Source organism: Cervus elaphus, chromosome 10 (assembly GCF_910594005.1).
Source record: "Cervus elaphus chromosome 10, mCerEla1.1, whole genome shotgun sequence".
Classification (NCBI taxonomy): Eukaryota; Metazoa; Chordata; class Mammalia; order Artiodactyla; family Cervidae; genus Cervus; species Cervus elaphus.
In genome coordinates, this window is record NC_057824.1 from 33275385 (window position 1) to 33293930 (window position 18546).

Genomic DNA, 18546 nt, shown 5'->3' on the forward strand with positions numbered 1-18546 from the left:
GTATTTGTCACTTAACCATTGTGTATGTCCTTCCTCTTCTCTTGTAACAGTCTTACTTTAAGGTCTGTTTTATCTGATATGAGTAGTGCTACTTCAGCTTTCTTCTGATTTTCATTTACATGAACTGTCTTTTTCCATACCCACACTTTCAGTTGTATGTGTCTCTAGGTCTGAAATGTGTCTCTTATAGACAGCATATATGTGGGTCTTGTTCTTGTATCCATTCACCTAGCCTGTGTGTTTTGGTTGGAGCATTGAATCTATTTACACTTAAGGTAATTATTGATATGTATGATCCTATTGTCATTTATTTTATTAATTTTCCTTTGTTTTTGTAGGTCTTTCTCTTGTGTTTCCTCTCTAGAGAAGTTCCTTTAGCATTAGTTGTAAAGCCGGCTTGGTGGTGTTGAATTCTCTTTACCTTTGCTTATCTGTAGAACTTTTGACTTCCTTGTTGAATCTGAATGAGTCCCTTGCTGGATAGAATAATCTTGGTTGTAGGTTTTTCCTTTCTTCACTTTAGGTATATCCTGCCACTCCCTTCTGGCTTGCATAGTTTCTGCTGAAAGATCAGCTATTAACCTTATGGGGATTCCATTGTATATTGTTTCTTGCTGTTCCCTCACTGTGTTTAATATTTTTATGTTTAACTTTTGTTAGCTTAATGTGTGTCTTGGAATGTTTCTCCTTGCGTGTATCCTGTGTGCACCTCTCTGGGCTTCCTGGACTTGGGTGGGTGTTTCCTTTCCCATGTTAGGAAATTTTTTACTGTAATCTCCTCAAATATTTTCTTATACATTTTCTTTTTTTATTCTTCTTGGACTCCTATTTTTCAAATGTTCATGTGATTATTGTTGTCCTGAAGGCCTCTGAGACTGTTATCTTATTTCTTTTCATTCTTTTTTCTTTATTCTGCTATGCTCCAGTTATTTCCACTTTTCTACCTTCCAGCCTCACTTATCCATTCTTCTGCTTCAGTTATTTTGCTGTTGGTTCCCTTTATTATGTTTTTTTTTATTTCAATTATCATGTTGTTCATTGCTAATTGTTTTTTATTTCTTCTAGGTACTTAAACATTTCTCGTATCTTCTCAATCTGTGTCTCCATTCTATTTTTCTGTGCCCCCATCTTATTTCTGAGATTTTGGATCACCTTTACTATCCTTACTCTGAATTCTTTTTCAGGTAAACTGCCTAATTCCTCTTTATTTGTTTAGTCTTGTGTGTGTATTTTAATCATGATCCTTCATCTGCTACTGTTTCCTCTTAAATTTTGTTTAATTTACTCTCTTTGGGGTCTCCTTTCCACAAGATCATAGTTCCTCTTACCTGTGGAGCTTGCCCCCAGGGACTGAGGTTGGATTAGTATCTTTTGAAGGTTTCCTGGTAGGGAAGACTGGTGCCTGAGTTCTGGTGGGTAGAGCTGGGTCTTGTCTCTCTGAAGGGCAGTGCTGCAGTGCCTTAACACTGCAGACACCTGGGGTATCTCGAGCATAGTATGGCTTTGGGTAGCCTGTCTGCTAACGGGTAGTATTGTGTTCCTCCTTTGCTAGCTGCTTGGCATGAGGCATCTGGCACTGGAGTTTGCTGGCCTTTGGGTGGGGTCAAATCTTATTGTTGAAATGAAGGCCTTTGAGAATCTTCTCACCAATTACTGTTCCATGTGGTTGGAGTTCTCTGTTGGTCCAACATCCTGAACTTGGGTCTCCAACCTTGGCGTTTGAGGCTTGATCCCTGGCTGTAGCACTCAGACTTGACAGGCCACACAGCACAGGGGTGAAAGAGAAAGAAAAAAAAAAAAAAAAAAAAGAGTCAGACATATAAACTAAAAAAAAAGAATGGACTGATAAAACCCAGGGACTGATGGTAAAGGTAAAACTTAACAGAGAAAACACACAAGAACTTCACATACTCACACTTAGAAAAAGAAAAGAAGAGGAAAAAAATACAAAGCAGAACAACAACAACAAAAAAAGAGAGCAATCAAACCATAAACAGACCCATAAATGAAAACAAACACTAAAAACTAGACTAGTAAAAAATACAAAATGAAAAACGTGGGCAAAAAAGTTTGTAATGAAAAAGTGCTGTAGAAATAGGAAAAAATAAATTTATTTAAATATAAAAGCATAAATAAGGAAAAAGTAAGTAAAAATAAAAATTAAGGGAGTAATAAAAAATGAAAAATGATAGAACAAAACAAAAAAGATAAAGACAAATATATATATAGAGAGAGTGGCAGTAAGAAGAATGTTTTCCTGTGGTCTCAGTTGTCAGTGTCCTCTCTGCTACAGTGAGCTCCAGTCGATCTGCCTACTCAGGAGGCCCTCCAGTATTTCTAGGAAGGTCTCTGGATCTGCTATGGGCACTGTGTTGTCAGCTCAGACTTAGATCTGGCCTTATTCTAGCTTGTACTTGCTTCCAAAGTCCACAAGTTACCTCAAAGTCCACAATCTCAAGCCAATTACAGGGATTTAATCTGCTACTCCTATGACTGCCAGAGTGAATTTCCTTCCTCTTCTTTGGTCATAGAGCCCCTGGTGCTCAATTTTGGTTTTGCCCCCTGTTTTGTTTGTAGGCCATTCTCTGGCATCTCTTCCCCTCCCAGACCAGCATGGGTGAGAGCCACTGCTCAGGGGAGAGGGAGGGATATGGCAGACACAATTGGGATGTGCAAGGGGTGCCTGCAGCAGCAGAAGCCCCATAAGTTGCTACAGCCTAAGATCGGTCATGCACTCTCCTAGGGGAATTGGCCCCAGGGCGTGGATTCCTTGGCGGTACCGGGCTCCACAGGCTCCCAGGAAGGTGTGGGCAGTGACCTGCACCTGTTCACAGTTTGATGGAAGCTGTGATGGCCATCACGCCCACCTCTGGGGTTGGAGACTTCAACCACATCTCGCCCCACCTCTGACACTTGTGAAAGTGTTGTCTCGCTGTCTGAGAGTGCACAGAGTTAGAGGGTCCCCCTGACAGTGATCTCTTTCTCTGGCAGGCTCAGGGCTTTTCCTGGATTCCTCAGCTGTGTTATACTGGCCCCCTCAGACTGTCTTCATGGCAATCAACCCCATTCCTCTCCCTGGAGTCTCTGAACCTCAGCACTCAGTGGCCCCAAACCCCAGTGGGCTTGCAGGCAAGCATTTCAGACTGGGGAGTGCTGGTAGGCATTGATCTGTGTGCAGAAGTCTCTCCAATTTGCCTTCCACACACCTGTTGCTGCACTCTCCTTTGAGGTTCTGAAGTGCCCACCCACCCTCCCCATCCTTGAGATGTTTACAAATGTGCAGAAACTTTTCTTCCTTCAGAGCTCCCTCCCTGAGGCACAGGTTCCTTCATGATTCCTTTGTCTCCCTCTCTCATTTTTTCCCCATTATACTTGTTGCCCTATCCCATTATATGGAGATTAGCTTGATGTTTTGGAAGTCTGAGGTCTTTTGCCAGCATTCAGTAGGTGTTCTGTAGGAGCTATCCGCATGCAGATCTCCACATTTTACTCTTCTGCCATCTTGAAGGTTTCTAGGTGGCAAATTTATAGTCTCAATTTTGTTCTTTGGAAACTATGTGCATATGGAACAGAGATAGAGTTTATCTTTTACTCTTGTGGGTCTTTGGGTATTGTCTCAGAGACCTAAGCTTTTAGTACTTTATTTTAAGGGGTCTGTGAAGCCTGCTTGTGCAAGGCTGTTCCCTTGGTCCTTTAAAAAAATGGCTTTACTCCTGTCTTCCAGTCTCATGCCTATTTGGTTGTTTAAGCACTGTTTGTTCTAAAGACTATTATATATTGTTGAAAATCAACTGATCATAGATGCATGGGTTTATTTCTGGATTCTCAATTCTATTTCATTAGATTTATTTATCTATTTTATGCCAGTATCATACTGTTTTGATTATTGCCATTTTGTAGAAAGTATTGAAATCAAGAAATGTGAGATCTCATAATTTGTTCTTCTGTTGTAAGGAAAGTTTTGTTTATCCAGGGTTCCCTGCAATTCTGTATGAATTTTAGGATGAGTGTGTTCATTTCTGCAAAAAGACAGTTGGGTGTTGTATGACTCTGTAGATGAATTTGGAGAGTACTGCCATATTGATGGGCTTTGCAGATGGCGCTAGTGATAAAGAAACCACCTGCCAATGCAGGAAACATAAGAAATGTGGGTTTGATCCCTGGGTCAGGAAGATCTCCTGGAAGAGGGCATGGTAACCCACTTTAGTATGCTTTCCTAGCGAATCTCATGGACAGAGGAGCCTGGAAAGCTCCACAGGGTTGCAAAGTGTTGGACACAACTGAAGTGACTTAGCGCGCAGGTGCGTCGTATTAACCATATTGAATTTAACATGAACGGCGGATGTCTTCATTTACTTTGTTGTTGTTGTTCAGTCCCTGCGTTGTGTACAACTCTGTACCCCTGTGGAGTGCAGCTTGCCAAACTCCTTTGTCCTCTACTATCTCCCAGAGTTTGTGCAAATTCATGTCCATTGAGTCAGTAATGCCGTCCAACCATCCCATCCTCTGCTGCCCCCATCTCCTTTTGCCTCTGTTTTTCCCAAGATCAGGGTCTTTTCCAATTCCAGTGAGTCTGCTCTTTCCATCAGGTGGCCAGAGTATTGGAGCTTCAGCTGCACATCATAACTTCCAATGAATATTCAGGGTTGATTTCCTTAAGAATTGACTGATTTGATTTTTTTGTAGTCCAAGGGACTCTCAAGAGGCTTCTCCAGCACCACAGTTTGAAAACATCATTTCCTCAGTGCTCAGCCTTTTTTGTGGTCCAACTCTCACATCTGTACATGATTACTGGAAGAACCATAGCTTTGATTATGCAGAACTTTGTAGGCAAAATCTTGTCTCTGCTTTTTAATATGCTTTCTAGGTTTGTCAAAGCTTTCCTTCCAAGGAGCGAGCATCTTCAGTCACTACCCACAGTGATTTTGCAGCCCAAGAAAATAAAGTCAGTCACTGCTTCCACTTTTTTCCCTTCCATTTGCCATGAAGTGATAGGACCAGATGCTGTGATATTTAGGTTTTCTTTTTCTTAATTAATTTATTTTTTATTGAAGGATAATTGCTTTACAGAATTTTGCTGTTTTCTGTCAAACTTCAACATGAATCAGCCATAGGTATACATACATCCCCTCTCTTTTGAAGCTCCCTCCCATCTCCCTCCCCATCCCACCCCTCTGGGTTGATACAGAGCCCCTGTTTGAGTTTCCTGAGCCACACAGCAAATTCCCTTTGGCTATCTATTTTACATATGGTAATGTAAGCTTCCATGTTATTCTTTCCACACATCTCACCCTCTCCTCCCCTCTCCCCATGTCCATAAGTCTGTTCTGTATGTTTGTTTTTCCACTGTTGCCCTGTAAATAAAATGTTGAGTCTCAAGCCAGCTTTTTCACTCTCCTCTTTCACCTTCATCAAGAGGCTCTTTAGTTCCTCTTTGCTTTCTGCCTTTAGAGTGGTATCATCTGCATATCTGAGGTTGTTGACATATCTCCTGGCAATCTTGATTCCAACTTATGAGTTATCCAGCCCAGCATTGCGCATGATGTACTATGCATATGAGTTAAATAAACAGGGTGACAATATACAGCCTTGTTTGTACTCCTTTCCCAATTTGGAACCAGTTAGTTATTCTTTGTCTGGTTCTAAATGTTGCTTCTTGACCCACATACTGGTTTTTCAGGAGACAAGTAAGGTGGTCTGGCACTCCCATCTCTTTAAGTACTTTCCAGTTTGTTGTGATCCACAGAGTCAAAGGCTTCAGCGTAGTCAATGAAGCAGAAGCAGATTTTTTTTGGAAGTCCCTTGCTTTCTTAATGATCCAACAAATGTTGGCAATTTGATTTCTGTTTTCTCTGCCTCTCTGAAACCAGCTGGAAGTTCTCAGTTCATATACTGCTGAAGCCTAGCATGAAGGATTTTGAGCATAACCTTGCTATCATGTGAAATGAACACAATTGTACATACTTTGAACATTCTTTGGCATTGCCCTTCTTTGGGATTGAAATGAAAACTGACCTCTTCCAGTCCTGCTGAGTTTTCCAAATTTGCTGGCATGCTGAGTGCATCATCTTTTAGGATATTAAATAGCTCAGCTGGAATTCTGTCACCTCCACTAGCTTTGTTTGTAGTAATGCTTCCTAAGGCCCACTTCACACTCCAGGATGTGCAGCTGTAGGTATGTGACCACACCATTATCATTATCTGAGTCATGAAGACCTTTCTTGTATAGTTCTTCTGTGTATTTTTGCCACTGCTTCTTAATTGCTTCTGCTTTGTTAGGTCTTTACCATTTATATCCTTTATTGTGCCAATCCTTGCGTGAATTTTTTCTGCGCTATCTCTATTTTTTTTTTTTAAGAGATCTCTAGCCTTTCCCGTTCTGTTGTTTTCCTCTATTTCTTTTCACTGTTCATTTAAGAAGTCCTTCTTATCTCTCCTTGCTATTCTTCATTTATTTAGAAGTATACATCATGATGATTTACATATACCTTGTGAAAGAATTCCTATATTCAATGTTATTAACATATCAATCACCTCACAAAGTTGCTCTCTTTTTTTTTGGCAAGAACACTTACATTTTACTCTCTTTGCAAATTGCAGTTATACAGTATAGTATTATCAGCTATAGTCACCATGTTTTACATTAGATCCTCTAAACTTATTCATCTTATAACTAAAGTTTGTACTCTTTTGCCAACTACTCTCCATCTCCCTTATCCCTTGGCTATGGAAACCTAGAGATTGCATTTCTTATATAGATGACTTTGGGCAGTAGGAGCATTTTAACAATAACTTTTCTTATCTATGAACATGGGCTAGCTTTCCATTTATTTGTATATTCATATTCTTTCCTTAGTGTCTTAGAGTTTCCAATGAATAGATCTTTCACTTCCTTATATTTATTCCTTAAATATTTTATTATTTTTGATGCTTTTGTAAATGGGATTGTTTTTTGTCTCCATACTGAACCTATCATTTTATTCCTGTATTGTTTTCCTAATTTTCTTATATTGTTTATTTGTGTTCTCTTGAGAATCTTTAGAATAATTATTTTGAATCCTTTGTTGGACAATTAAATTATCTCCATTTGTTTGTGGTCAGTTACTGGAAGTTTGATATGTTCCTTTGGTGGCGTCATGATTCCCCAATCCTTTGTGACTCTGGTAGTCTTGTGTAGGTGTTTGCACAACTGAAGAAATGGTCACTTCTTGCAGACTTTATGGACTGACTCTGGTAATGAAAGATCTTCGGTGCATGGGAGTGTGTTGTGATTCTCTATCTAGTGTCACAGACTGCCAAGTGCAGGGGCATGTGGCAGCTCTGGGTCCAGGGCAGGGGTTGGGGCATGATATCTCTTTGGGTCAGGCCACAGGAGTCCATAGGATTGACAACTATGTGGTTCTTGGTGAGCAGAGCAGGGTATCTGCAATGGCTACAAGGGCTGTTGGGATCCTTAGTGGTGTCTCTAGGTCTAGAGGCTACATACAAGGGCAAGCAGCAGTTGTGTGGAGCTGGTGGTGGTGTGTGCACCAACTGGTGCCTATATAGTGGCAGAGGCTGGTTGCAGATACACATGTAGTGGCAGGAACCAGTGTCAGTAACAAGGGCCAAGGACAACAGAGGTCCTGACTGTTGGCATACATGTTGTAGCTGTAGGATCTCACATCAGACATGCTCGCAATGGAGGCTTAATGGGGACCTGGCTAGATGAATACAGGTGTACAATTGGTAGGGACAGCTGCAGGTGAGTTTGGTGGTACAGGCCAGTGACAGGAGATATCACCAGAGCTGGGCCCACAAGCATTTGTGTGGGCCCTAGCTGTCAGTGTGTGGTTCCATGACTGCGGGATATTTTCACAGGTATACACACTGCCTTAGAGACTGGTGACGGGAATCTACTATTATTGTATGGCTGTCTGCTTCTTCCCTCAGTTCTTTAAATATTTGCCTTATATAGTTAGGTGCTCTGAGGTTGGGTACATGAATATTAATAAATGTTGTATCTTTTTAGTTACTTGATCCCTGTATCATAATATACACCTTCTTCATCTCTTGTTACATTTTTGGACTTAAAGTCTATTTAATCTGATGTACTTACAGCGTTCCAGTGGTAAAGAATCTGCTTACCAAGCAGGAAACTCAGGTTCAATCCCTGGGTTTGGAAGATCCCCTGGAGCAGGAAATGGCAACCCACTCTAATATTCTTGCCTGGGAAATCCCATGGACAGAGGACGCTGGTGGGCTAGTGCATGAGGTCCCAAAGAGTTGGACATAACTTAGTGACTACACAATAGCAATGACTTATAGTTACCAGTGCTCTCTTTTGGCTTCTGTTTGCCTGGGATATGTTTTTTCTATCCCTTGATTTGAGCCTATGTGTGTCCTTAAAGCTGAAGTGAATCTTTTTATCCATTCAGCCACTCTTTGTCTTTTCATTGGAGAATTTAATCAATTTACATTTAAAGTAATTATTGGTAAAAATAGATTTAATCTTTCCATTTTGTTAATTGCTTTTTCTGGCTGTTTTATAGTTCTTTGTTCTTTTCTTCCTCTCTTGCTCTTTTCCTTTGTGACTTGGTAGTTTTCCATAGTAGTATGTTTTGAGTTCTGTACCTCTTGTGTATCTACTATAGGTTTCTGTTTTGCAGTCATTATGAGGTTTACATAAAACATCTTTTAGTTATAACAATCAATTTTAAGCTGATAACAACCTAACTTTGATACATATACAAGTTCTAGATTTTTTTAAAAGTTCTAGATTTTTATACTCTCTTTTGTACTTTTTATTTTTTTAATGTCACAATTTACATCTTTTTATTTTGTGTATCTATTAACAAATTATTTTAGCTGTTATTTTTAATACCTTTGTCTTTTAACCATTATGCTAGAGTTATAAATGATTTAGACACCACCATTACAATATTAGAGTACTCAATGGATGCACTGAGGTAATTCCCTTCTATTCTGAGTTCATTGAGTGTTTTTATTATGTAAAGATGCTGGATTTTGTCAAATGCTTTTTCTGTATCATTTGAGGTCATGTGGGATTTTTCTTCATTCTCTTGATACGTGCATTATTCTTCATATGTTCACATGAGAAACAACCTTGTATTCCTGGAATAAATCTCACTTGGTATAGTCCTTTTGATTTTCTGCTGGATTCAGTTAGCTAGCAGAGGTTTTTGCATTTATATCTACAAGAGATATTGCTATATAGTTATCTTTTTTTTCCAGAAAGTAATTTTTTTCTTCCAGGTTTGTTGAGAAATAATTGACATATAATACTATGTAAGTTGTATTGCACAAAGATTTGACATACGTATATACTGTAAAATGATCGCCACAATAACATTAGGTAATATCCGTCATTTCACATAGTTATAAACTTTTTTTCCTTATGATAAGAACTTATAGAATTGACTCTCTTAGTTAACTTTCAAATATACCATACAGTGGTATTAACTAGTCAGCATGTTGCACATTACATCCCCAGTATTTATTTATTACTGGAAGTTTGTCCCTTTTGACCACCTTCATCCAATTACCCCACCTCCATCCCCTGCTTCTGGTAACCATGAATCTGTTCTGTGTCTATGAGATTTTTCTTTAAGATTTCACATGTAAATGAGATCATAAAGTATTTGTTTTTCTATGTTTGAAATTTTACTTAGCATAACACCCTCAAGATCTATTTGTATTGCAACAATGGCAAAATTTCCTTTCTCTCTCTCTCTGTGTATATATACATACCACATTTTCCTTATTCATTCATCCATTGGTGGACACTTTGGTTGTTTCCATGTCTTGGCTATTGTAAATAATGGAGCTATGAACATGGGGGTGCAGATATCTCTTTGACCTAGTGATTTAATTTCTTTCAGATATATGCCTGGAAGTAGAATTGTTGCATCATATAATAGTCATATTTTAATTTTTTGAGGAACTTTCATACTATTTTCTGTAATGGCTGTAACCAATTTACATTCCCACCAACAGTGTACAAAGGTTCCCTATCTCCACATCATCAACACTTACTTTTGTCTTACTGATAATAGTTATCCTAACAGGTGTAAGATAATAGCTCATTGTGGTTTTGATTTGCATTTCCCCAATGGCAGTGATGTCTAGCACTGTTTTATGTACCTTTTGGCCATTTGAATATCTTCTTCAGAAAAAATCTAGTCAGATTCTGGGTTGGTGAAGATATCAGTTTGCTGGCATACCAGAGAAGGCATAGAAGCACTATGTCTCCCACTGCTTCTCCTATGTACCTATTCATCTGACTGTTTATTTGGAATAAACTGTATTTGTAAGTATAGCACTTTCTTGAGTTCTGAGTCAGTCTAGCGAATTATTGAGCTTGAGGGGGTATGGCGGGAACTCCTGAATGTGTGGTTAGCCTGGCAGAAGTGTGGGTAACCTGAGAAACCTAATTGTGGCTGGAGTCTGAAGTGAGGGTAGGCTTGTTGGACTGTGCCTTTAACCTTTAGGGTCTGTGCTAACTCTAGGTAATTAGTTTCAAAATTGAATTGAATCGCAGGACACTCCGTTGGTGTGCCAAAGAATTTAGAAATTAGTTGTTGTTTGGAAAATCAAACAGAAGGATTTGTGTAAATTATTCTTTAGACATGAATAGAAGTCTCCATTCAGGCCATCTGACTCTAGCATTTTCTTTGCTGGCAGGTTTTTGATTACAGATTCAATCTCTTATTATAAGTCATTCATATTTTCTACTTGTTCTTGAGTTGCCTTGGTTTCTATGAGTTAGTCACTTCATCTAGATTATGACATTTGTCTCACAGTTGTTTATACTATCCTCTTTTTTAAAATTAATTTTTATTGGATGGAGTGTAGTTGATTTGCAATGTTGTGTAAGTTTCTGCTGTATAGCAAAGTGAAGCAGTTGTATATACATCTTCTCTTTTTAGAATCTTTCCCCATATAGGTCATTGCAGAGCATTGAAAAGAGTTACCTGTGCTATACAGTAGGTTCTTATTGGTTACCTATTTTACATATAGTAATGTGTATATGTCAATCCCAATCTCCCAATTTATTGCCTCTCCCTTTTCCCCATGGTAACCATAAGTTTGTCTTCTATATTTGTGACTATCATTTCTGTTTTGTAAAAAAGTTTATTTGTACCATTTTTTGATTCCACGTGTCAAGTCAGTTCAGTTGCTCAGTCATGTCCAACTCTTTGAGACCCCATGGACTGCAGCATGCACGTCCTCCTTGTCCATCACCAACTCCCAAAGTTCACTCAAACTCATGTCCACTGAGTCAGTGATGCCATCCATCCATCTCATCCTCCGTTGTCCCCTTCTCCCACCTTCAGTCTTTCCCAGCATCAGGGTATCTTCAAATGAGTCAGCTCTTTGCATCAGGTGGCCAAAGTGTTGGAATTTCAGCTTCAGCATCAGTCCATCCAATGAATATTCAGGACTGATTTCCTGAATACGATGGACTACTTTGATCTCCTTGCACTCCAAGGGACTCTCAAGAGTCTTCTCCAACACCACAGTTCAAAAGCATCAATTCTTCAGCGCTCAGCTTTCTTTACAGTCCAACTCTCACATCCATACATGACCATTGGAAAAATCATAGCATTGACTAGACAGAACCTTGTTGTCAAAGTAATGTCTCTGCTTTATAATATGCTGTCTAGGTTGGTCACAGCTTTTCTTCCAAGGAGTAAGCGTCTTTTAATTTCATGGCTGCAGTCACCATCTGCAGTGATTTTGGAGCCCAGAAAAATAAAGTCTTGCCACTGTTTCCATTGTTTTCCCATCTATTTGCCATGCGGTGATAAGACTGAGTGCCATGATCTTAGTTTTATAACGTTGAGCTTTAAGCCAGCTTTTTCACTCTCCTCTTTCATTTACATCAAGAGGCTCTTTAGTTCTTCACTTTCTGTCATAAGGGTGGTGTCATCTGCATATCTGAGGTTATTGATATTTCTCCTGGAAATCTTGATTTCAGCTTATGCTTCCTCCAGCCCAGCGTTTCTCATGGTGTACTCTGCATGTAAATTGAATAAGCAGGGTGACAATATACAGCCTTGACATACTGCTTTTCCTATTTGGAACTAGTGTGTTGTTCCATTACCAGTTCTAACTGTTGTTTCCTGACCTGCCTACAGATTTCTCTGGAGGCAGGTCAGGTGGTCTGGTATTTTCATCTCTTTCAGAATTTTTGACAGTTTGGTGTGTTCCACACAGTCAAAGGCTTTGGCATAGTCAATCAAGAGGAAATAGATGTTTTTCTGGAACTCTCTTGCTCTTTTGATGATTCAGCAGATGTTGGCAATTTGATCTCTGGTTCCTCTGCCTTTTCTAAAATCAGCTTGAACATCTGGAAGTTCACGGTTCACATATTGCTGAAGCCTGGCTTGGAGAATTTTGAGCATTACTTTACTAGCATTACTTTACTAGTGAGATGAATGCAATTGTGCGGTAGTTTGAACAACCTTTGGCATTGCCTTTCTTTGGGATTGGAAGGAAAAGTGACCTTTTCCAGTCCTGTGGCCACTGCTGTGTTTTCCAAATTTGCTGGCATATTGAGTGCAGCACTTTCACAGCATCATCTTTTAGAATTTGAAATAGCTCAACTGGAACTTTGTCACCTCCACTAGCTTTATTTGTAGTCATGCTTCCTATGGTCCACTTGACTTCACATTCCAGGATGTCTGGCTCTAAGTGAGTGATCACACTATCATGATTATCTGGGTTGTGAAGATCTTTTTTTTAATAGTTCTCCTGTGTATTCTTGCCACTTTTTCTTAATATCTTCTGCTTCTGTTAGGTCCATACCATTTCTGTCCTTTATTGAGCCCTTCTTTGCATAAGAAATGTTTGCTTCATATCTCTAATTTTCTTGAAGAGATCTCTAGTCTTTCCCATTCTGTTGTTTTCCTCTATTTCTTTGCATTGATCACTGAGGAAGGCTTTCTTATCTCTCCTTGCTATTCTTTGGAACTCTGCATTCAAATAGGTATATCTTTCCCTTTCTCCTTTGCTTTTTGCTTCTCTTCTTTTCACAGCTATTTGTAAGGCCTCCTGAGACAGCAATTTTGCATTTTTGCATTTCTTTTTCTTGTGAATGATCTTAATCTCTGTCTCCTGTACAATGTCATGAACCTCCATCCATAGTTCATCAGGCACTCTGTCTATCAGATATAGTCCCTTAAATCTATTTCTCACTTCCACTGTATAATTGTAAGGGATTTGATTTAAGTCATGCCTGAAGGGTCTAGAGGCTTTCCCTACTTTGTTCAATTTAAGTTTGAGTTTGGCAATAAGGAGTTCATGATCTGAGCCACAGTCAGCTCCCGGTCTTGGTTTTCTTGATTGTATAGAACTTCTCCATCTTTGGCTGCAAATAATGTAGTCAATCTGATTTTGGTGTTGACCATCTGGTGTTGTCCATGTGTAGAGTCTTCTCTTGTGTTGTTGGAAGAGGGCGTTTGCTATGACCAGTGCATTCTCTTGGCAAAACTCTTAGCCTTTGCCCTGCTTCATTCTGTACTCCAAGGCCAAATTTGCCTGTTACTCCAGGTGTTTCTTGACTTCCTACTTTTGCATTCCAGTCCCCTATAATGAAAAGGACATCATTTTTGAGTGTTAGTTCTAGAAGATCTTGTAAGTCTTCATAGAACTGTTCGACTTCAGCTTCTTCAGCATTACTGGTTGGGGCATAGACTTGGGATACCGTGATATTGAATGGTTTGCCTTGGAAACAGAGATCATTCTGTCGTTTTTGAGATTGTATCCAAAACTATTGCTTATAGTTTCCTTCGTTGTGCAAAAGCTGTTAAGTTTAATTAGGTCCCATTTGTTTATTTTTGCTTTTATTTCCAATATTCTGGGAGGTGGGTCATAGAGGATGTTGCTATGATTTATGTCAGAGACATATTTCACAATATTGATTCTTCCAATCCATAACGTGGTATATTTCTCCATCTATTTGTGTCCTCTTTGATTTCTTTCATCAGTGTTTTATAGTTTTTTATGTATAAGTCTTTTGTTTCTAAATGTTTTTTATTTTTTATTAGTTGGAGGCTAATTACTTCACAACATTTCAGTGGGTTTTGTCATACATTGATATGAATCAGCCATAGAGTTACACGTATTCCCCATCCCGATCCCCCCTCCCACCTCCCTCTCCACCCAATTCCTCTGGGTCTTCCCGGTGCACCAGGCCCGAGCACTTGTCTCATGCATCCCACCTGGGCTGGTGATCTGTTTCACCATAGATAATATACATGCTGTTCTTTCGAAACATCCCACCCTCACCTTCTCCCACAGAGTTCAAAAGTCTGTTCTGTACTTCTGTGTCTCTTTTTCTGTTTTGCATATAGGGTTATCATTACCATCTTTCTAAATTCCATATATATGTGTCAGGTAGGTATACTCCTAAGTATTTTATTCTTTTTGTTGCAATGGTGAATGGTATTGTTTCCTTAATTTCTCTTTCTGTTTTCTCATTGTTAGTGTATAGGAATGCAAGGGATTTCTCTGTGTTAATTTTATATCCTGCAACTTTACTATATTCACTGATTAACTCTAGTAATTTTCTGGTAGAGGCTTTAGGGTTTTCTATGTAGAGGATCATGTCATCTGCAAACAGTGAGAGTTTCACTTCTTCTTTTCCTATCTGGATTCCTTTTACTTCTTCTTCTGCTCTGATTGCTGTCGCCAAAACTTCCAAAACTATGTTGAATAGTAGTGGTGAGAGTGGGCACCCTTGTCTTGTTCCTGATTTTAGGGGAAATGCTTTAATTTTTCACCATTGAAGGTAATGCTTGCTGTGGGTTTGTCATATATAGCTTTTATTATGTTGAGGTTTGTTCCTTCTTTTCCTGCTTTCTGGAGAGGTTTTTTTTTTTTTATGATAAATGGATGTTGAATTTTGTCAAAGGCTTTTTCTGCATCTATTGAGATAATCATATGGTTTTTATCTTTCAATTTGTTAATGTGGTGTATTACATTGATTGATTTGCAGATATTAAAGAATCCTTGTATTCCTGGGATAAAGCCCACTGGTCATGATGTATGATCTTTTTAATATGTTGTTGGATTCTGTTTGCTAGAATTTTGTTAAGGATTTTGGCATCTATGTCCATCAGTGATATTGGCCTGTAGTTTTCTTTTTTTGTGGCATCTTTGTTTGGTTTTGGAATTAGGGTGATAGTGGCCTCATAGAATGAGTTTGGAAGATTACCTTCTTCTTCTGCAATTTTCTGGAAGAGTTTGAGTAAGATAGGTGTTAGCTCTTCTCTAAATTTTTGGTAGAATTCAGCTGTGAAGCCATCTGGTCCTGGGCTTTTGTTTGCTGGAAGATTTCTGATTACAGTTTCGATTTCTGTGCATGTGATGGGTTCTGTTAATATCTTCTATTTCTTCCTGGTTCAGTTTTGGAAAGTTATAGTTTTCTAAGAATTTGTCCATTTCATCCAAGTTGTCCATTTTATTGGCAGAGAGCTGCTGGTAGTAGTCTCTTATGATCCTTTGTATTTCAGTGTTGTCTGTTGTGATCTCTCCATTTTCATTTCTAATTTTGTTAATTTGGTTCTTCTCCCTTTGTTTCTTAATGAGTCTGGCTAACAGTTTGTCAATTTTGCTTATCTTTTCAAAAAAACAGCTTTTAGCTTTGTTGATTTTTGCTATGGTCTCTTTAGTTTCTTTTGCATTTATTTCTGCCCTAATTTTTAAGATTTCTTTCCTTCTACTAACCCTGGGGTTCTTCATTTCTTCCTTCTCTGGTTGCTTTAGGTGTAGAGTTAGTTTATTTATTTGACTTTTTTCTTGTTTCTTGAGGTATACCTGTATTGCTATGAACCTTCCCCTTAGCACTGCTTTTACAGTGTCCCATAGGTTTTTCGGTTGTTGTGTTTTCATTTTCATTTGTTTCTATGCATATTTTTATTTCTTTTTTGATTTCTTCTATGATTTGTTGGTTATTCAGAAGCATGTTATTTAGCCTCCATATGTTTGAATTTTTAATAGTTTTTTCCCCTGTAATGGAGATCTAATCTTACTGCATTGTGGTCAGAAAAGATGACTGGAATGATTTCAATTTTTTTGAATTTACCAAGGCTAGATTTATGGCCCAGGATGTGCTCTATTCTGGAGAAGGTTCTGTGTGCACTTGAGAAAAAGGTGAAATTGATTGTTTTGGGGTGAAATGTCCTATAGATATCAATTAGGTCTAGCTGGTCTATTGTGTCATTTAAAGTTTGTGTTTCCTTGTTAATTTTCTGTTTAGTTGATCTATCCATAGGTATGAGTGGGGTATTAAAGTCTCCCACTATTATTGTGTTATTGTTAGTTTCCCCTTTTATACTTATTAGCATTTGACTTACATATTGCAGTGCTCCTATGTTGGGTGCATATATATTTATAATTGTTATATCTTCTTCTTGGATTGCTCCTTTGCTGATTATGTAGTGTCCTTCTTTGTCTCTTTTCACAGTCTTTATTTTAAAGTCTATTTTATCTGATATGGGTATTGCGACTCCTGCTTTCTTTTGGTCTCCGTTTGCATGAAATATTTTTTTCCAGCCCTTCACTTTTAGTCTGTATCCCCTCCCTTTTGAACCTCCCTCCAAACCCACCCTCCCACCCCACCCCTCTAGGTCATTACAGAGCACCAAGCTGAGCTCCTTGTTCTATACAGCAGCTTCCCACTAGCTATCTATTTTGTATGTAATCGTGTATGTATAGCAATGCTACTCTTTCAGTTCATTCTCCCCTCCTTTTAATAACTAGTATTTTGCTTTTACAGTTTACATTTTTCTTTGTGAACATGGAGTTGCAACTTACTGATCTTTGCATCTCTATTGTCTAATATTTTCACACATATTAGAAGATCATTAGGTGTGAATTTAATGAATTAATATAAAACAAGAACAGACAAGTATTTATTGCAAGCTTTTTAAAAGATTATCTTTCAAGATTGATGAAAAGAGTAGAACAGTGAAGTAATCATTTTACTTGACTAAACTTAACATTTTGGCAGGTAATCTAAATTTTAAAAATTTCTTCTTTTTTAGTGTTGGACTTTCATTCTTTGTGGTAAAATGGATACCTTGTGGCTTAACCAGTTTGCCGTCCTCCTCTGGAAAAATTTCATATTAAAGGTAAGTGGAGGTATCTTTGAGAAATGGCTGTAAAGGCTAATGAATTTGAAAAGAAAAATTTAATAATTCCTTCATTTCATTTCAGTTTATGGGTATTTCCCCCCTTTTGTTCCATGACTGAAGGTAGATTTCTAAATCTGAAGAGCATCAATAGGGCAAACCAATAAAATCAATAGTGAAATGAGAAAAGGGTGAAAAAGACATTCCAGAGAACCATTCATTTAATAGAATGAAGTTGGATGATATATATATGTATTGTATACATGTATGTACATGAGTGTAAATACACACATACACACATGTAATACTCTAAAGTTAATTAGTATAATTTTGTTTCTCTTGTAGAAACGGAAGATGGGTTCTTTAATTGTGGAAATTATCATGACAACGCTGTTCTGTGCAATGATTTTGGCTCTACGCAAAGCAACCAAAAGGGAATTTAAACAACGTACTTTTTTCCCGCCTCTTCCCTTGGATGAACTTCCCACTTACCTTACTGATAAGAAAAATGAATATGAATTGGTTTACGTGCCTTCTGGAAGTGATGTGGCAAAAAGTATTACCGAGAAAGTGAAAGACGATTTAAATGCCAACCTTAAAGGTTAGAAATCGTGATGTTTAAAATATTTTTGTAGAATAATTAATAATTTGTTGTACAGAAGTCATGTTTCAGTGACCCTTATAACTTGTACATTAATCTCAAATATAATGTTATGAACTTTGTCAAAAAATATCAAAAACACCTAAACAAAATATACTATTTAGAATTAGATGACAAGTTACATAATTCGAAATCTTCTTTGTCTCTGATGGTACTTCTTAAATTAGGGTAAATTACTGAGTATGTCAAAAGGACACAAAGCCTCACAATGAATTTGGTAGTTTTTTCCTGGATGCATAAACTTTACTTGAGGTCACTGATTTTACATTTTGTAAAATACATTACTTAAGTGTGATATAGGATTGTTTACAGAGAGAATTAAAACAATGTAGAATTATAGAAAATTTATATAATTCTTATGTCCTTACACTCTCCTTACTCTGCACCCAATTTCTCTTCTTTGTCCCCCACAGTCAGAAATTTGATAAGAATACATCCAGTCTTGTCTCATGCTTTTACATATGTGTGTTCATGGATTTATCCTGTTATATGTTTTTAAAATTATACATTTTTTTTTTCATTTTAAAGGTTTTGAGATGGGGGGAAGGGTAGATGCTATATACTTTGTCATCTAAGTGACCATCTTTAAAAATTAAAGTGTTATATTTATGTAACTTAATGTGAAATTCCCATCAATTTTTTAAATATAAACCATGACTCTCCAAAGAACTTCAGTGCTTATTATGGGCTGGTTTAATTTACCTTTCAAGTACCCCTGTTTGTGGAGGTAGAGGACAGAGAACAGAT

General features: G+C 38.0%; 1 protein-coding gene across 1 annotated transcript in view; it reads left to right on the forward strand.

The window, feature by feature from the left end:
• Window positions 1–18546, forward strand: part of LOC122702002 (phospholipid-transporting ATPase ABCA3-like) — a 267396-nt gene that overhangs the window by 7819 nt on the left and 241031 nt on the right. Inside the window, exons 2-3 of the mRNA XM_043915524.1 lie at window positions 17052–17138; window positions 17484–17739. Of these exons, the coding sequence (XP_043771459.1) occupies window positions 17079–17138; window positions 17484–17739 (316 nt within the window). The 5' untranslated portion in view covers window positions 17052–17078. The remainder of the gene's footprint in view (window positions 1–17051; window positions 17139–17483; window positions 17740–18546) is intronic.